We start from the raw sequence: 21345 nt of genomic DNA, 5'->3' as shown, positions 1-21345 counted from the left end.
TTCTTCCGCCTCCTTCCCTCTCCCATCCCTCTTATAGCCATCAACACACCAATCAAAAGCAGCCAAGTGGCAAGGATTGATAGGTACAGCAATGCGGAAGCCGGAAGGGAGCTAGGCCATCTCCTTATTAGGAGTTGTTTGTTTCTTGCCAGTCCTTCCGGGAGAAAGGAGCCAGCGCCATCTTTAGGGCGCGGTGCAATGGCTCCCCACAATCCTCACCATGACACGTTGTAATTAAACTCTCCACAGTGAAACATAAAGAAAAGATCCTAAAATGTGCAAGAGAGAAATGTCAGATTACTCTCAGAGGATCTCCAATCAGACTCACAGCTGACTTCTCATCAGAAACCCTACAAGCTAGGAGGGAATGGCGAGATATAGCCCAGGTACTAAGAGAGAAAAACTGCCAGCCCAGAATATTATATCCTGCAAAGCTATCATTTGTGAATGAAGGTGAAATAAAGACTTTTCATAGCAAACAGAAATCGAAAGAATTTGTTGCCACTCATCCAGCCCTGCAAAAGATGCTTAAAGATGTGTTACACACAGAAACACAGAAACACGGTCATCAATATGAAAGAAGGTAAAGGAAGGAAACCTCACAGCAAAAGATCACAGGGAATTCAAAGCATATATTAGAACTTATCTTTGGCAAATGGCAGGGCAAAGTTACCACTTATCATTAGTCACATTGAACGTTAATGGCCTGAACTGTCCAGTTAAAAGACACCAATTGGCTGATTGGGTTAAGGAACAAAACCCATCTATTTGCTGCTTACAAGAAACACATCTTTCCAACAAAGATCCATACAGACTGAAAGTGAAAGGCTGGAAAAAGATATACCATGCCAACAGAAATGAAAAAAGAGCAGGCGTAGCCATCTTAATATCGGACAACATAAACGTTAACACAAAAACTGTTAAGAGAGACAAAGAGGGGCACTATATAATGATTAAGGGATCAATTCAACAGAAATATATAACGATTATCAATGTATATGCACCTAACTATGGGCACCGGTTTATCTAAAAGATTTGTTAAGGGATTTAAAGGGAGACTTAGACCCCAATACAATAGTACTGGGGGACTTCAATACTCCACTCTCAGAAATAGACAGATCAACAGGACAGAAGATCAGCAAGGATACAGTAGATTTAAATGACACTATAGCCCAAATGGATCTAACAGATATCTACAGAACTTTTCATCCTACACATAAAGAATTTACATTCTTTTCAGCAGTACATGGAACCTTCTCTAGGATTGACCACATACTAGGCCATAAAGCAAGTCTCAGCAAATTCAAAAGAATTAGAATCATACCATGCAGCTTCTCAGACCATAAAGGAATGAAGTTGGAAATTAGCAACTCAGGAATTCCTAAAGCATACGCAAACACATGGAGATTGAACAACATGCTCCTGAATGAACAATGGGTCATAGAAGAAATTAAAAGAGAAATCAAAAATTCTCTGGAAGTAAATGAGGATAACAGCACAACATACCAAAACTTATGGGACGCAGCAAAAGCAGTGTTAAGAGGAAAGTTTATATCAATAGGTGCCTACATCAAGAAGTTGGAAAGGCACCAAATAGATGAGCTTTCAACGCATCTCAAGGATCTAGAAAACTGCAGCAAACCAGACCCAAATCTAGTAGGAGAAGAGAAATAATTAAAATCAGAGAAGAAATCAACAGGATTGAATCCAAAAAAACATTACAAAAAATCAGCCAAATGAGGAGCTGGTTTTTTGAAAAAATAAACAAAATTGACACCCCATTGGCCCAACAAACTAAAAAAAGAAGAGAAAAGACCCAAATCAATAAAATCAGAGATGAAAAAGGAAGTGTAACAACAGACACCACAGAAATAAAGAGAATCATCAGAAATTACTACAAGGACTTGTATGCCAGCAAACAGGAAAATCTATCAGAAATGGATAGATTCCTGGACACGTGAAATCTACCTAAATTGAACCAGGAAGACATAGAAAACCTAAATAGACCCATAACTGAGACAGAAATTGAAACAGTAATAAAGGCCCTCCCAACAAAGAAAAGCCCAGGACCAGATGCATTCACTGCTCAATTCTACCAGACATTTAAAGAAGAACTAACTCCAATTCTTCTCAAACTATTCAGAACAATTGAAAAAGAGGGAATCCTCCCAAATTCTTTCTATGAAGCCAGCATCACCTTAATTCCTAAGCCGGAAAAAGATGCAGCATTGAAAGAGAATTACAGACCAATATCCCTGATGAACATAGATGCAATAATCCTCAATAAAATTCTCGCCAATAGAATGCAACAACACATCAGAAAGATCATCCACCCAGACCAAGTGGGATTTATCCCTGGTATGCATGGATGGTTCAACATTCGCAAATCAATCAATGTGATTCACCACATTAACAGACTGCAGAAGAAAAACCATATGATTATCTCAATAGACACCGAGAAAGCATTTGATAAAATACAACACCCATTCATGATGAAAACTCTAAGCAAACTGAGTTTGGAAGGAACATTCCTCAATGCAATCAAAGCAATCTATGAAAAACACACAGCCAACATCCTATTGAATGGGGAAAAGTTGGAAGCATTTCCACTGAGATCTGGTACCAGACAGGGATGCCCACTCTCACCATTGCTATTCAATATAGTTCTGGAAGTTCTAGCCAGAGCTATTAGGCAAGAAAAAGAAATTAAAGTGATACAAATTGGGAAGGAAGAACTCAAACTATCCCTCTTTGCAGATGATATGATTCTTTATTTAGGGGACCCAAAGAACTCTACTAAGAGACTATTGGAACTCATAGAAGAGTTTGGCAAAGTAGCAGGGTATAAAATCAATGCACAAAAATCAACAGCCTTTGTATACACAGACAATGCCATGGCTGAGGAAGAACTTCTAAGATCAATCCCATTCACAATAGCTACAAAAACAATCAAATACCTTGGATTAAACTTAACCAAGGACGTTAAAGATCTCTATGATGAAAATTACAAAATCTTAAAGAAAGAAATAGAAGAGGATACCAAAAAATGGAAAAATCTTCCATGCTCATGGATTGGAAGAATCAATATCATCAAAATGTCCATTCTCCCAAAAGCAATTTATGGATTCAATGCAATACCAATCAAGATACCGAAGACCTTCTTCTCAGATCTAGAAAAAATGATGCTGAAATTTATATGGAGACACAGGAGACCTTGAATAGCTAAAGCAATCTTATACAACAAAAACAAAGCCGGAGACATCACAATACCAGATTTCAGGACATACTACAGGGCAGTTGTAATCAAAACAGCATGGTACTGGTACAGAAACAGATGGATAGACCAATGGAACAGAATTGAAACACCAGAAATCAATCCAAACATCTACAGCCAACTCATATTTGATCAAGGGTCCAAAACCAATCCCTGGAGTAAGGACAGTCTATTCAATAAATGGTGCTGGGAAAATTGGATTTCCACGTGCAGAATCATGAAGCAAGACCCCTACCTTTCACCTTACACAAAAATTCACTCAACATGGATTAAAGACTTAAATCTATGACCTGACACCATCAAATTATTAGAGAGCATTGGAAAAACCCTGCAAGATATAGGTACCGGCAATGACTTCTTGGAAAACACCCCAGAAGCACAGGCAGTCAAAGCCAAAATCAACTATTGGGATTGCATCAAAATGAGAAGTTTCTGTACTGCAAAAGAAACAGTCAGGAAAGTGAAGAGACAACCGACAGAATGGGAAAATATATTTGCAAACTATGCAACTGATAAAGGGTTGATAACCAGAATCTACAAAGAAATCAAGAAAGTCCATAAGATCAAACCGAACAACCCACTGAAGAAATGGGCCAAGGACTTCAATAGACATTTTTCAAAAGAGGAAATCCAAATGGCCAACAGGCACATGAAAAAATGTTCAAGATCACTAGGAATCAGGGAAATGCAAATCAAAACCACAATGAGGTTCCACCTCACCCCAGTTAGAATGGCTCACATTCAGAAATCTACCAACAATAGATGCTGGAGAGGATGTGAGGAAAAAGGGACACTAACCCACTGTTGGAATGCAAACTGGTTAAGCCACTATGGAAGTCAGTCTGGAGATTCCTCAGAAACCTGAAGATAACCCTACCATTCAACCCAGCCATCCCACTTCTTGGAATTTACCCAAAGGAAATGAAATTGGCAAACAAAAAAGCAGTCTGCACATTAATGTTTATTTCAGCTCAATTCACAATAGCTAAGACCTGGAACCAACCCAAATGCCCATCAACAGTAGACTGGATAAAAAAATTATGGGATATGTACTCTATAGAATACTATACAGCAGTCAAAACAACAAAACCCAGTCATTTGCAACAAGATGGAGGAATTTGGAAAACATCATGCTGAGTGAATTAAGCCAGTCCCAAAGGGACAAATATCATATGTTCTCCCTGATTGGCGACAACTAACTGAGCACCAAAGGGGAAACTTGTTGAAGTGAAATGGACACTATGAGAAACAGTGACTTGATCAGCTCTTGTCCTGACGGTTGATGTACAATGTAATACTTTATCCATTTTAGTATTTTTTTTGTTCTAGTACCATTGGTTGAACTCTGTAAATTAACAGAAAAATTATTCTTAGGTGTTGAAATTTTAACTGAAAAGTGATCCCTGTTAGGAATTTGGAAAACATTATGCTGAGTGTAATAAGCCAATCCCAAAAGGACAAATACCACTTGTTCTCCTTGATAGGTGACAACTAACTGAGCACCAAAAAGGAAACCTGTTAAAGTGAAATGAACACTATGAGAAACGGTGACTTGATCAGCCTTCAACCTGACTGTTGATGAGCAGCTTAATACGTTATCCCTCTTAGTATTTTTTTTTGTTCTACTTGATACTTTTGGTTGAATACTGTAATCAATACACAATTCTTCTTAAGTGCTGAAACTTAACTGAAAAGTGATTGCTGTTAAATATAAGAGTGGGAATAAGAGAGGGAAGAGATGTGCAATTCGGGACATGCTCAAGCTGACTTACCTCAAACAGTAGAGTTAGAAACATACCAGGGGATTCGAATTCAATCCCATCAAAGTGGCATGTACCAATGCCATCTCACTAGTCCCAGTGATAATTTCTGTTCACAACTGATCATAATGATAGGACTAAGAACCAAAGGGATCACATAAACAAGAATAGTGTCTGCAAATACTAGCTGATAGAATAAAAAAGGGAGAGAATGGTCCAACATGGGAAGTGAGATACACAGCAGACCCATAGAATGGCAGATGTCCTAAACAGCACTCTGGCCTCAGAATCAGCCCTTAAGGCATGCGGATCTGGCTGAAAAGCCCATGAGAGTATTTCAGGCATGGAAAGCCAAGACACTCTGGGGGAAAAAAAAAACCTAAATGAAAGATCTCCACGAGTGAGTTCCCAGTGGAAAGAATGGGTCATCAAAGAAGGAGGTAGCTTTCTGTGAAGGGAGGAGAGAACTTCCACTTTGACCATGGCCTTGTCTAAAAATGATCAGAGTCAGTGAACTCAGGGGGCTTCCATAGCCTTGGCAGCTCATGACAAGAGCCTAGGTTGATTACTGATGCCATAAACAAGAGTGTCAATTTGTTAAGTCAACAACAGGAGTCACTGTGCACTTACTCCTCATGTAGGATCTTTGTCCTTAGTGTGCTGTACATTGAGATTTAATGCTATCACTAGTACTCAGACAGTATTTTTCACTTTATGTTTCTGTGTGGGAGCAAACTGTTGAAATCTTTACTTAATATATGCTAACCTGATCTTCTGTAGATAAAGAGAATCGAAAATGAATCTTGATATGAAAGGAAGGGGAGAGGAAGTGGATAAGGGGAGGATTGCGGGTTGGAGGGACGTTATGGGGGGGGATGCCATTGTAATCAATATTCTGTACTTTGGAAATTTATATTCATTAAATAAATGTTTAAAAAAAGAGAGTCTGTATAGAAAAACAAAATTATGCATTTGCCCTTGGTTACAAATGTCTCCCTTTCACTTCAAAGGAGAAGACCTACCAGAATATACATGCAGTTTGATGTTAATTTACTCCAAGAACACCATGATTTTGATTGTCCAAGAGAATTCTGCATTTGTGAATATTGTGCTAATTTTTAAAAAAATTTTGTGATTGTAGCAAATTGTTATTTAAGGAAAATAAATTATACAAGAATTTAAAAATAAAAAGAAGCAGCAACCTGCATCCCACATGAGAGTGCCTACATACAAATCCTGGTTCCAGCTCTCAATTCCAGCTTCCTGCCAGTGTAGAGTATAGGAAGGAATGGTGAAGGCTCGAGTAGTTGGGTTCCTGACACTCATGTCGGGGGACTGGGTTGAGCTCCCCGCTCCTGGCTTCAGTCTGGCCCAGTCTTGTCCACAGAATGCAATTGGGAAGTGAATCCATGGATGAGATTTAGTTTCCTCTCTCTATTTCTCTGCCGCTTAAATAAAAAAGAAGAAAGCTCTCAAATAAATTCCTGATGTTACATTTGAAGGAATATGAAGAATAAACTAAACCCGAAGTGTGTGTGTGTGTGTGTGTACCACATTTGCTGAGAATTTCTTCATCTGTATTCAATAGGGCTATTGACCTGTGATTTTCTTTTCATTTACTGTCCTTGAGAGACATCGGTATCATGATAATGCCATCTTCATAAAATGGGTTTGGAATGCATCATCTACCACTTTTTGGAAAAGTTTGCTAAGGATTGTATTTGTTATTCATTAAATTTTTAACAGAGTTAATTAGTAGAAACATCAAGATTTTCTTTGATGGGGTCTTTTTATTTCCAATTCAGTCTTCTTTCTCATTATTTGTTCAGATTATTAAGTTCATCATTCAACCTTGGTAGGTTGTATGTGCCAAGGAATTTATTCATTTCTTTTAGGTTATTCAATTTGTTGGTGAGCAATTGTCCGTATTAGTCCCTTATAATCCTTTTTATTTCTGTATCAGTTGTAGTGTCTCCTTTGTCATTTCTTATTTTATTTATTTTAGTCTTTTTTTCTGGCTAGGTAAAGGTTTGACAAAAATTAAAGGAAACATAAGAAAGATGATGGAGGGTTGTGGGGAGACTTATTGGTGTTGATAACGTGCCTGTCTTTGGTGACCTGCAGCGGATAAGCTGCTAGCCGCCCGCAGGTGCTCATCGCCTTACTAATCAGGCAGACCGAATCCAAGCTCTCTCATTGCCGTGTTGTGGGGAGGCCTTATTTTTCTCTATTTCTCTATCTCCGGGTATTCCTATCTCTCCTATTTTACTTCTATCTGCCACCATTCCTATTTCTCTCATTTTACTTCTATACTTCTGTTTCTCTTATCCCCGCGGCTTCCCGGCGCCGGCCCCGAGGCTGCTTCTCGGCGCTTCGCCCCGTGGCGGCTTCCCAGCTCTGTGCGGCTTCAGCCCACGCTTCTCTTATCTGCGCGGCTTCCCGGCTTCGCGCGCGCTCCGCGGTCTCAGCGCCCTTCGCGCCCGCACCACGGCCTCCGCACCAGCCCTGCACTTCCTATCTACTCGCGCCCCGTGCACTCTCTCTGCTTGTGCCCCTCGTGCTTTCTCTGCACGCGGCGGCTTCCGCGAATCAGGGCCTAGCTCACGTTTCTGCTTCTCGGTTTTCAGTCTAAGTTCCCCGGGCTAACCTGACGAAATCCAACCTAGCTTATGTCTCCGCCTTTCAGTTTGGCTTCCTGTCTTTTGCTCCCCGGGCTGATCTGACGGATTCCAACCTAGCTTACGTCTCCGCTTCTGGTTTTAGTTTTTCGCCTTTTGCTCCCCGGGCTGACTTGACGAATCCCAACCTAGCTTACGTCTCCGCTTCAGCCTGCCCTCGCGGCTTCACTTTCCCTAACATATTTTTCTCTACCCGGTATGTTTCCTAACTTTTCTTCCAACAATATTCCCCTCTCATTTCTCCTGGCTTCTCCCCACAGTCCGTATCCGAGTCTAAGTTTCTTCTAGCTTTCACTTTCGCTTTCAACCATAGATTTCTCCTAACTTCCCCGCCATAGTCCATATCCGAGTCTATGTTTCTTCCAGCTTTCACTTTTGCTTTCAATCCTAACTTCTTCTGGCACTTTTTCCGTCTGGGTTTTCCCTAGGCTCTTTGCTAGTCTCTCTCTCCGGTATTTTCCCGCTTCTTCCCGCCTAGGTTTCCTATCCGAGTCACGGCACCATTATCCCTCCTAAGCTTCATATCCGAGTCATGGCACCATTATGTTGCTCCCCCTCTTCGCGGAGGAACGACACAGGACCTTGTGCTGTTCTTTTGCCTGCTCGGCCCTTCCCGGGTTTGCTGCTGGTTCTTCCCAGGTTGGCTGCAGATCCTTCCACCTCTGTGGAAGGGCGGCTCCCCCTGCCACTTTCCCCACTTCCGCGGGGGAGCAGCACACCACCGGCCGGCTCTCTCGGGGGCTGCTCAGATGTTATCCGGATGTTCCTCTTAGATGTTCCTGGTGCATGTTGTCTCTCTCCTCCTTTATAGTTCTCTTCCACCAATCCCAACTCTGCTACCCACACGCCGAGTACGCTGCTCTCCTCCAATCAGGAGCAGGATCAGCTCCTGCAGGTTATTTGTCGAACTGGAGGCAGCTGTGTAGAAGTTGTTTACTCCTCTCCCAGTGTCATATTGTGGGAGAGCAGATGCATAGAATAAGTCTTAATTCCAGTAACTTAGTCTAGTCCGAGTTGCTCCCCACAGAGGGTGGGAGTGAGAGACAGAGAAAGAAAGGGTGAAAAGTATCATTCTTAAAACTGTATATATGAAATGCATGAAACCTGTTCTCTTTGAAAAAATACTATAAAACTGAATTCAGCAGTGCATTAAAATTGCGTCCATCATGACAAAGTGGGATTTATTCCAGGGATGCAAAGAAGATTCAATATATGCAAATCAATAATTGTCATCTATTAACAGAGTGAGGGCCAAAAATCCTATTATCACCTTAAAATATGCAGAAAATTCATCCAACAAAATTTGACAAGATGTTCTCAACAAACTGCATATAGAAGGAATGTACTTCAACACAGTAACAATTATATATAACAAGCATACAACTAATGACATCCTCAACAATGAAAGTTGAAAGCTTTACCTCAAAAATCAAGAATAGGACAAGGATGCCTACCTTCATCTCTTGTACTAAATATAGTATCACTGGAAAGTTTAGATGAATAAATTTATAAGAGAAATAAAAGGATTTAACTTGGAAAGGAAGAAATTAAGTTGTCCCTGTGTGTAGATAACATGCTCTTACAAATAGAAAATCTTCAGTTGTCTATCAAAAAACTGTTAGAATTAATAAACAAATTAAAGTTGAAAGACAAAAAATTAACTTACAATAAGTCAGTATCAATTCTATATACTCAAAATGAACTATTTGAAAAAAAATCAAGAAAACATTCACAATTACGATAGGTACCAAAAAAATTTTTAGGGATAAACTTAATTAAGGAGGTTAAAGATTTGTATACTGAAAATTGTAAAACATCCATGAAGGAAATTGAAAGTATATACAAATAAATGAAGAGATAACCTGTGTTTGTATATTAGAAATTAGTACTGTTAAAATGTCTATACTATACAAACTGATCTACAGATTCAATACAATCCCAATTAAAATCACAATGTCATTTTTCACAGAAATAGAAAAAATAATCATAAAATTCAGATGAAGCCATATAGACAACAAAGAGCCAAAATATCCTCGAGTCAAAAGTATATCACATTGACCTTACAATAGCGTACAAAGTTATAGTAATACAAACAGCATCACATAAAGAGTTCAGAAATAAATTCATGCATTTACAATTGATATTCAAAAATTTTTTTGTTTATTTAAAAGGCAGGGTTACAGAGGGGGAGAGAGAGAGAGAGAGAGAGAGAGAGAGAGGTCTTGCATCACCTGGTTCACTCCCTAGATGGCCACAATGGTTAGGAATGGGTCAGGCTGAACCCAGGATCTTGGAACTCCATCTGGATGCACTCAGGCCATTTTGCACCGATTTCCCATATGCATTAGCAGGGAGTGGGATTGGAAGTGGAGCATGTAGGATTTGAACTGGTGCTCAAATAGATTGCCAGTGTCACAGGTGGTGGCTTAACCCACTACGCCAGAACATGAGTCCCAAGCAGTTTATTTTTGACATTTCAAAGAGCATACAATGTGGAAATGACAGCATATTCAATAAATGGAATGAGGAGAATTAGATAGGCAAATACAGAACAATGAAATTAGACTCCTTTCTCATCCGAGGTAACAAAGAATCAACTAAGCCTCATACCTGAGATAAAACTAGTTGAAGAAAACATGTTGGAAAAACTCAAATACATTGAACCAGACCATGATTCCTTGGATATGATTCTAAAATCACACATAACAAAAATAAAAATAGATAAATGGGATTACATATAAGTAAATGCTTTTGCATGACAAAGAGAGTAATTAACAGAAAGAAGAGACAATCTATGGAATGGAAGAAAATATTTGCCAATCACATTTCTGATAAGGGCTTAACATTCTAAATGTATAAGGAGCTTAAAAAAAAACTCAATGGCCAGAAAAAAAAGTCAAAAATGTGCAAAAGATCTGAAGAGACATTTCTGAAAAGAAGACATACAAATTACCAGATATATGGAAGTATCCTCAACATTACTAATCATCAGGGAAATGAAAACTAAAAGCTACAATGAGATATCACCTCACACCTACCAGAATGAGTTTATGAATGTTCTGTGGGTGTTTTCCTGCAGATAGATAGCAGATGCCTCGCCAGTCCTCACTATCATAGTGGAAAATCTTATAAAATTTATTGATGATCTCTGACAATACATGATTTGTAATGAATCTTTTATTTCTCAACTATGAAATATTTCTTCCAAAACATGCATATATGCTTTTGTTGTACTACTGTTATATTAATAAATTAGATAATTTTAATTAAAAATATTTCTTGAGAATCTAATATGTACAACCTAATGTTTTAAGTGCTAGGAATAAAGCACTAAGTATGCCTAAGTGGACTTGACTTCCCAGAATTTACTGTTGTATGGAGGGCTCATAAGTAAGATGTGTTAAAATAACAGCTATAAAGAAAAGTGAAGGTAAAGGGACTGTTAGATGACATAGGAGAAATGTAAGGAAGACATCTATCAAGGAGAGATCAGTGCTTAGAACCTGAAAATGAGTAAGAGACAACCATGAGAAATGTGGCAGATCCAGGCAGAAATAATGTTCAAAGGCTTCAAGGGAGAGAAGATACATGGAACTTTTCGGGGAGCTGTAAGGAACTGGGTGTGAAAGAGAGAGAGTATGAAGGAGGAAGCGGCTTGAAATGAGGTGTCAGTTGTGGAACAGCACTGTCTCCTAAGCTAGGTGCTCTGGGCTCGGGCTTTGGCTGAAGTGCAGTGAGTAACCTGAAGGGTTTCCAGCAGGAAGAGGATGGCACAGAAAGTGAGACCAGTTAGCAATGATAAAGCCAAGGCTGTAGCTGACTAATCAATGATGATCTATAAATACAAGAATTGTGTTCTTATTTATAGAATTACATCGAGTGTGCTGAAAAACTGTACAATGCCAAAGTGGAACGAGTTGACTTTACAAATGATGTAGAGGATACTAGATATAAAATTAATAAATGGATTGAAAATGAGACACATGGTAAGTACAATATTTTTCTGTGACATTTGTAAGTTATGAGTGAATGCTGAGAATTTCAATACTGGATGTCTTTTGTACATATAATTCAAAATAATGATTGCTATGTTAAAAATTACTTTAGTATTTGTCTGCAATGTGATTTTGAGTAATCTTAAAAATTTGAATGTTTTATACTTTAAAAAGATTTTACCTTTTACATGATCTCCTTTTATTGAATAATAACTCTATAAGACAAACAGGATCATTTCATAAATTAATAGAATGCTGGGGTAATTTACTGAATTAACTTCAATCTCTCACCCTTCTTAATGAACAAAACTAAGCTTGGTTTATATAACATTATTTTTAACAACTACAACATAATATTTCATTCTAATGATAAACTCATATTTATACTACTGTGCAGATTTTAATATCTTATTGATCCTTCTTGGGTTGATCCTTACTAAGTTATAATATTCTCCTGCCAGACATGTTTTCATGTCATTGCTTTTTCTAAAGGATGTATACAGCTTATCTTTCCTTTTAAAATTCTTGATGTTTATCAAAATAATATATGTGACCAAATTAGTATCTTCCAAAAAGTGAAAATCCTAGTTGATAAGTCTCTCAAAACTAAAAACTGAATCCCACCAATATTTTGGTTTGGTATAAAACAAATCAGAAAATCTATTCATCTCTGCTTTTGTTTATTAGCTGATTACAAAGACAATTATTTGCTTACTGAAAATTTGGCCTCATTTTTTTTAAAATTTTTATTTTTTGACAGGCAGAGTAGACAGTGAGAGAGAGAGAGACAGAGAGAAAGGACTTCCTTTTGCCATTGGTTCACCCTCCAATGGCCGCCGCGGCCGGGGCGCTGCAGCCAGCGCACCGTACTGATCCGATGGCAGGAGCCAGGTGCTTCTCCTGGTCTCCCATGTGGGTGCAGGGCCCAAGGACTTGGGCCATCCTCCACTGCACTCCCTGGCCACAGCAGAGAGCTGGCCTGGAAGAGGGGCAACCTGGACAGAATCCGGCGCCCCGACCAGGACTAGAACCCGGTGTGCCGGCGCCGCAAGGTGGAGGATTATTGGCCTCAATTTTTAATCTGAATGTTGTGCATGCATTTTCTGGTCTCGCTCTGTTCCAGAAATGTGAGACATTGTTACTTGCACTCTCCTGTGCAAACCTTTAAAGGGATACAATTAGTCCTGGGAATAAAAATACATTATTTCAAATTTCATTTTTTCATTAATTCATTGTTATACCAGCAATGGGTTACTCTGATCTGTAGCCACCATGTGTTTCAAATACAGAACTCACAAATCAAGAGAACCTAATTGTTACTTTACTAATAACTGAGTGAGATTCTATTTAGCATTTACAGATATCAGATTACTAACACTTTTAGGTATTTGGATCCTTTATTTATCATCTTTCCTTACTCATGTGAATGCATGTGTGATTATTCACATTTAAAAAAAGATTTATTTATTTTATTTGAAAGAGGCAGAGTTACAGAGACGCAGAGGCAGAGAGCGAGAGAGAAGAAGAGAGAGAGAGAGAGAGAGAGAGAGAGAGAGAGAGAAAGGTGTCTTCCATCTACTAGTTCACTCCCCAGATAGCCACTACTGTCGGAGCTGTGCTGATCTGAAGGCAGAAGCCAGGAGCTTCTTCTGGATCTCCCACGTGGGTACAGGGGCCCAAGGACTTGAGCCATCTTCCACTGCTTTCCCAGGCCATAGCAGAGAGCTGGATCAGAAGTGGAGCAGCTGGGACTCAAACCAGCGCCCACATGGGATGCTGGCACTGCGGACAACGGTTTTACCCACAATGCCACAGTGCCAGCCCTAACTATTCTTTTATGAAATTTATGAAAGCGTATGTTCTCAATACTTATTTGAGAAAGCACTTGGAACTGTTGCCAATATTGTGAACAACCCCAACCAGGTGTTACGACTCCTCTCCTCTACTAGAGCCATCCCATTGAAAGGCTAGTGACCATGCCATTCTTGTCTTTTAATGAATCACGAACCAATTCATTGCTGTTAGAATAATCCGAAATCCTTACCAGATATTCAAGGCTCTTCATTATATAACTCCTGCCTTATCATCCCTAAAACACAGGGATAAGTTTGGGTTTCCCAAAATGCACTTTGGTCTTCCAGATTTTTGTGTCTTTGAATAACTAATTCTTGCTTGTTGGAAATTTCCCTACCACTCAACTCTCCTCGACTTAACCAATAGCAAATAGCCCCAGAAAGAGTCCAGTGCCCTTAGTCTTGCTCCCACAACACACTCATCACACCTCCATGGTGTGCTATTTGTGTTACATCCAATCTGGTGATTGTTGACTTCTTTGTGCTAGATTGTGAGCCCAATAATGGCATGAGCTTTGTCTTTAATTTTAATTTGACACACATGGCATCTGGCAAAAATTTTCTTAATTAAGGAGGGAATTGGTTCTTTCAACTGAGTACAGGTGAATTATACTTGTAGTGTTGCAATGATTCACAATGGACTAATCAATTAGAAAAAAAAAATTTGGTGCCTATGAGTAGTGGCTCTGGGGATGGTCTTCCTGATTACCACTGCTTTGTTGTGTGATGTTGTATGTGTTATTCACTTCCTCTGTGCCTCAGCTTCTTCAACAGGAAACAGAAGCAATAATAGAGCCTACCTTGTTTGAATTTTGTGAGAATTAAACAAAATATTACCTCTAAAGGGTTTAGGAAATGCTGGACACATTAATTACTCATAAGTTGTTACTAATATCTTAATTACTGTTATAGGTATTGCATAAGAAAAGTGATTCATGAATGGTCTGAAAAATATTTTAAAATTTTTGCTTTAAAAGTTATCATTTTTACCACTTTATTTTCCTAAAGGCAAAATTAAGAAAGTGTTTTCTGATGGTAGCATAAGCTCATCTGCTGTCATGGTGCTGGTGAATGCTGTATACTTCAAAGGCAAGTGGAAGTCTGCCTTCACCAAGAGTGAGACATTAAACTGCCGCTTCAGATCTCCCAAGGTATGCAAATCTCCCGTTTAATTTGGGAAGTTTTTCTTAAGAGTATTCCTTGTGTGGGACGGGGGGGGGGGCGGTATGGGGGAAAGAACCACTATATTCTTAAAGTTATATCTATGAAAAATGTATTCATTAAATAAAAATTAAAAATGAGTATGCCTTGCAAGTAATTTTGGAATTTACATAGGCTGGTTTTATCTTTTTTTTTCCTCATTTATTCTTCAGCATTACCATTACTATATTTTCAGTTGCTTTGTAAAGCAAACTTTTAATTTTCCTGCTAGTAACCTATGAAACACAACCAAAAAAAGTCCCAAAAATTGGTGTTTATTAAAAAATCTTTAAAATGTAAAGAAGTATTAAAGTTTCAGACCATAAAAAGAAAATATGACAAAACATACCTTTAATATTTTGTGATTTTAATTATAGAATCTACAGTTGGAATCATTTGCCATCAATGATTCTTGCCAGTCAGAGCCAGGATATGTTTTCCTTTCACAAGAAAATAAATCTATATTTGGTAATGTTATACATTTCCAAATATTAGTTTTATCTCTTTATTCATTTAAATCTGTTTTTATCTGAAACATTACTGACCTTTACAAAACATATTTTTATTAATTTCCAATATTTCTTTTTTTTATTTTTTATTTATTTTTTGACAGGCAGAGTGGACAGTGAGAGAGAGAGACAGAGAGAAAGGTCTTCCTTTGCCGTTGGTTCACCCTCCAATGGCCGCTGCGGCCAGCGCGCTGCGGCCGGCACACCGCGCTGATCAGGTACTTATCCTGATCTCCCATGGGGTGCAGGGCCCAAGCACTTGGGCCATCCTCCACTGCACTCCCGGGCCACAGCAGAGAGCTGGCCTGGAAGAGGGGCAACTGGGACAGAATCCGGCGCCCCGACCGGGACTAGAACCCGGTGTGCCGGTGCCGCAAGGCGGAGGATTAGCCTAGTGAGCCGCGGCGCCGGCCCCAATATTTCTTATTTACTAGTCTGCATTTTATTTCTAAGAGATAAAAATCTATAGATTCGACCAGCACCACCGCTCAATAGGCTAATCCTCCACCTGTGGCGCCAGCACCCCGGGTTCTAGTCCTGGTTGGGGTGCCGGATTCTGTCCCAATTGCTACTTTTCCTGTCCAGCTCTCTGCTCTGGCCCGGTGTGGAGTGGCAGTGGAGGATGGCCCAAGTCCTTGGGCCCTGCACCTGCATGGGAGACCAGGAGAAGCTCCTGGCTCCTGGCTTTGGATCAGTGCGGTGCGCCGGCCGCAGTGCGCTGGCCGCAGCGGCCATTGGAGGGTGAACCAATGGAAAAGGAAAACCTTTTTCTCTTTCTCTCTCACTGTCCACTCTGCCTGTCAAAAAAAATCTATAGATTCATTTTTCAGTTTAATGCTTTGATAATTGTCAATTATTTATTATATAAAAATTTTCCATTAAGCATCAAGTACAAGACAATGTTCCAAGTGCTAGAGAGAAAATGTATGTAATCCTTACAGTAATTCTGGGCAGCAAGTACTATTGTCATTCCCACTATATTGTTGAGAATGTGGAGGCACAGAAAGGTGAACTCACTTACCAAAGTCACAGTTAGGAAATTTTATACTCATTCAACAAAATGCAAGGTCTATGATTTTACCACTAAGATGTACCCCAGTGCAACAACTAAAGGGATGCATAGGATCAAATGTGCAAAATCTTACTGACCAAGTATGATGACCTTATAAGTCCATGGACAATAAGCAAAATGAGCTGGGATTATAAATAATATTTTGTGGTTTAAATTTCAGTGTTCTGGGAAATCAGTGGCCATGATGCATCAAGAACGGAGGTTCAATTTGTCTGCCATTCAGTACCCAGCCATGCAAGTTCTTGAGCTCAGATACCATGGTGGCATAAGCATGTACATTTTGCTGCCTGAGATTGACCTGTCACAAGTAGGTTATCATTGTCACTTTCACTATTGGGGAATAAAAATACTTTTGGGATAATGTTGATTGTGTTTTCATCTACTGACTATTATTTCAAGTTGTTGGGATATTAGAATCTTATCTATTTATTTATTTGATAGATATTTAAGGGATATCGACTATGTACCAGACACCATCATAGATTGACTTAGTTCTGTTTTTCATAATTTTAATTGAGTAGCTGTAAAGTTGAATCCTCTCAAATCTCAGCTGTTGGGTTCAGAAGGCAAGAGTTGAGATCTTTGTGCTTGGCCTTGAAAATGGTCTTTTAGGTGTTATTGAACTCGTAATAGACTAAGAATCTTATGGCAGGTATGACATGGAGTCCTGAGCTCTTGAGAATGAAAATGTGTGGTTCCATTCTGTGCTGCTTTGTCTCCAGCATGAAGCAATAGTGAGGGTCTTCCCTGTGTCTAAGATAAGGGGAGGAACAGAGCAGCACAGTGCAAGGGGCCATGCCAGAAAGATGCCTTCACACTTCTCAAATCCTGGTCTTCTTTCTCTTCTCCTCCTGAATTTGACTCTTTAAGTCTGTTATCTGTAATCCAGAGGCATAGATATTATCTACTTTTCTCTGTTCTTCCAATAACAAGAAATGCAGACACTGTCTATTGACCCCTGCTACATGCTAGCCCATGTACTCTTCATTTCACTGATTTGATCAACAGCAACCATATGAGATAAGGAAAGGAGGCTCCAGGAATTTAGTTAGTTTGTTTGATAGACACCTATATACGAAAATGTATTTGTGTGTGTGTGTGTGTGTGTGTATGTCAGCCACATTGAAAAGCTACAATTACAGTTTTAAATATTTGTTAAGTTTTGGTTTATAAAATAATACATATTTATTATTATATAATTAGAAAGTGGAAAGAATATAAAGAAACTGATGCTCTTACCATCCAGAGACATTAATTTTACTTGTCTTTCCTATGGCTTAAAAACATTCAAGCTTTAGAAATACGGTTTGTTTGTTTTTTTGCTAAAGATCAAGCTTACTTATTTAGGCTCAAAATGATTTTCATTTTAAAGATCTTTTTTGACATGAGAAGCAAGAGAAATGTCACAGAGTTGGCGCTGTTAAATCTAAAGTCACATTATTAAATATTGATACTCATTAAATAAATAATTAGAGACTCTCCATAACAATTTGATTAGGAATATCAATTATTTTAATCTAAAATAATCTGTGTTAATAGGAAAAGTAAGCCAGATAAAACAAACAGTACATAGCTCAAAAGGTATATTTTTTTGTACTTTTTGTCTGAATTTTCTTTTCTATAATAGATTTACCTAACAATATGTGAATCATAATGATATAAGCCTGCATACTATATAAGCTTAAATACTTATCTAATTCTGCAAAGCCAGATACTTATTATGAACTTAGTTCTTCAGTGGGCTAAATGGGGAAAAATAATTAAAACTCAGAATAAAACATTGTAATATATTTATAACTGGAAAAATTTCATGCAGAAAATTGAAGTTAGGGTAAGTTTGGTTATACAGATTTAGATCCTTGATACAAATACAAGTAAAGTTTATGAAAAGCTTTATTAGAGTTCCAGTGAACCTGAATTTGAGAAAAATGCCCATATATAATATTTCTAAGCAGTCTTCAAGAAAATCTTATCATTCTAAATCTGGGAGAATCTATGATCAATTATCGGTATTCAGGAGTTGGTGAATTCGATTTGTGAATGGTTTGGGGTTGGTAAGATGTTAGAGAGATTCAGGTTCCTAACTATGTAACTAGGGTGGCTTGTTACGTAGCCTAAGTGGATCTCCCTACATCCTTTAGAGCTTCAGTAGTCTCCTCCATGGCATAAAAAAGCCAGTTCAGATCCAAGTTTCCCAGACAGCGTAGGTGGCTTTGCTAGGAGATACTGATCACCCACGTTTTTGAGGTTGGTGCTCTGCGCTCCCAACACTAGGATCTCCTAGGACTCCATTAATTTACTCCTGCAATCCATGCAGGATTTTTATGTTTTTCATGAGAGGATCATCAGAAAACATTGATTTATTTTACAACAGAGCTCTTTATTCTCTACAATGATTTCTGATTCCTGTATTCCTTCATTTCCCGTTGCTCAATGGTGGCTATGTCTGTTCACATGTGGGCAGAGAGCAAAAATGCCCTGAAGTGCAAGCAAGTTATGCTTTGTCACAGCAGAACAAAACAAACATGGATGTGTTAGAACCTATTAATTTAAATCATTTTCCCTTTCCAGACTCCCCCAGGACCCATTCTCAAACATAAGCAAAAAATTCCAGGAAGGGTAGTTTTAGAAAACCACATATCCTTACAGATTTTGTTTCATCTGGTTCCTAATCATACAAGTTCAATTACTTTTAAATTATTTCTGCAGGTTGAAAACAAACTGACCTTTCGGAATCTAATGGACTGGACCAGTCCAAGAAGAATGAAATCTCAGTATGTTGAGGTGTTTCTTCCTCGGTTCAAGATAGAGAAGAATTATGAAATCAAAGAACACCTGCGAGCCCTGGGGCTGAGTGATATCTTTGATGAATCAAGAGCTGATCTCTCTGGCATCGCCTCGGGAGGTCGCCTCTACATATCGAAACTGATGCACAAATCATTCATAGAGGTTTCTGAGGAGGGAACCGAGGCAACAGCGGCCACAGGAAACAACATTGTAGAAAAGCAACTTCCTGAATCTACAGTGTTCAGAGCTGATCACCCATTCCTATTTGTCATCAGGAAAGATGACATCATCTTGTTTAGTGGCAAAGTCTCTTGCCCTTGAAAATCCTGTTAGTTTCTATTTGTAGTCCCTGCCACAGCAAAGAAACATCACAAGTGAATAGATTTAGTTGGAAGCATGTGGTGTTGCTCTTGAGTTGATTTTTTCCTGACAGTGGCCAGCAGATGATATTGGGACTTGACTCCTCTTGGACACCTGGTTGATTGTCTTGATCCCTGCTCTTAGCCTCACCCATTTCTGATTTCATTGTCTTTCTATGCACACTCATCTCTACTATTCTCCCCCATGGCCCACCTGGGAATTATAGAGAGGGTTCCATTGGTAATGAGAATGTAGCAGCAGCCCTAGGAATCTTCTTGGGTTTTTGCAGTTATCACAGATATACAGTTTCATTGTAAAGGATCTGGGGAGTAAGATCATCTGTTTCCTGGAAATAAGGATGAAGGGTAAGTTTTCCTGGTTGGCCCAAGAAGACATGATAGTTTACTTTAAAACATTTGATGTTAAATCAGTGTATACTCTAGATGTTAAAAAATATGGAGTTGGAATTGGGAACCAAGCAAGATAATTTTAAGTTGACATATTTTGTGATTTTTCTTGAAAAGATTTAATGTGTACATAGTTTTTCAGACATTAAAAACCTTTCAACTGTTGGAAGCTATTATTTACAATATATTATATCATTTGCTATGTAGTTTACAAGTTTTTTCCTATTTATCAGAATAAATACAATATACTGGTACATGTGTTTGTTCTACTCTGACCAATTATGAGACCAAAACATTTAATTTTCCAAACCAAGAAAGCAATGAAAGGAAGAAATAATAGAATACGAATAAGCTTAATATGCCTCAATGTTGCTTATTTATTGGATAGAAAGTTGTTTATACAGATACTTGTATAAGTTGATGAGCTAATTTTAAATGCCAGGGTTTAAATTCAGAATAGAAGTGATTCACCTGTATGAATATTCCAAACAAGTTATAAGTAAATTTACAAAAAAAACTTACACTTGGTTAAGAATGATTTACATAGGGGGTAGCCAATGATACAGCACTGGGGTGCTTAGGTCTGTTTTTGGCAGATGTTTGATTTTCAACAAATGCTATAGAATCTATTAACATGATATAAATGAGAAGATAGGGCATGATTTGAAATATGTAGAAAATTCCTCATCAAAATAATTCAAATACAACTATGCAACACCTGAAGTAACTATTATATCTCTGAAGGACCTTTATGGGAATAACTTTTACTGGTATGCAGTTGCATATTTTGGGGGATTAATTGATATTTTTGATTACCATTCCCATCTATTATGCCATCAAAATTAGTGTAACACTCAGTGGATGGAAGAAAGGAGCGAGCATTCTGATGGTAGCCGTGGAGTCACACACATGACCACTCTTCCTGCTGATAGGACTCTCTGGGCAGCCGAGGTGACACTCCACTCCACTGGGGTTTAGGTACACATCAGAGAGAGTAAAAGTGAGAGCTGTAAGGAAATAGCTATGTCCTTGTGCCTCCAAGTTGCTATAACAAAATGTCATAGACTGGGTAATTCATAAATAATATGAATTTGTTTCTTATAGTTATGAAGCCTTGAAGTTCAAAATTAAGGTCCCACTAGATTCAGTGTCTAGTGAGAGATTGCTCCTCACGTGGTTCCCTCTTGCTTTACCCTCAGTGGTAGAAAGGGTGGAAGAGGCAAGACAGCTGTGATAACTTATTTATTTATTTATTTTATTTTTCACAGGCAGAGTGGACAGTGAGAGAGACAGAGAGAAAGGTCTTCCTTTTGCCATTGGTTCACCCTCCAATGGCCACCACGGCCAGCGCACTGTGGCCGGCGCATCGCGCTGATCCGATGGCAGGAGCCAGGTGCTTCTCCTGGTCTCCCATGCGGGTGCAGGGCCCAAGGACTTGGGTCATCTTCCA

The 21345-nt window shown here is 38.7% G+C and overlaps 1 protein-coding gene across 3 annotated transcripts in view; it reads left to right on the top strand.

Annotated features, from left to right (window-relative positions):
- SERPINB7 (serpin family B member 7) overlaps positions 1-20149 on the top strand; it is a 68486-nt gene extending 48337 nt beyond the window's left edge. For 2 of the 3 annotated variants that reach the window (XM_008261388.4, XM_008261387.4), the window contains exons 5-8: positions 11581-11698; positions 14569-14711; positions 16502-16648; positions 19051-20149. In XM_008261388.4, the coding sequence (XP_008259610.1) occupies positions 11581-11698; positions 14569-14711; positions 16502-16648; positions 19051-19449 (807 nt within the window). In that variant the 3' untranslated portion in view covers positions 19450-20149. The remainder of the gene's footprint in view (positions 1-11580; positions 11699-14568; positions 14712-16501; positions 16649-19050) is intronic. The other variant, NM_001171286.1, reaches the window with a different exon arrangement.
- The last annotated feature ends 1196 nt before the right edge of the window (positions 20150-21345 follow it).

Source organism: Oryctolagus cuniculus, chromosome 10 (assembly GCF_964237555.1).
Source record: "Oryctolagus cuniculus chromosome 10, mOryCun1.1, whole genome shotgun sequence".
NCBI classification, from domain to species: Eukaryota; Metazoa; Chordata; class Mammalia; order Lagomorpha; family Leporidae; genus Oryctolagus; species Oryctolagus cuniculus.
This window is presented reverse-complemented; position numbering and strand designations above follow the sequence as displayed.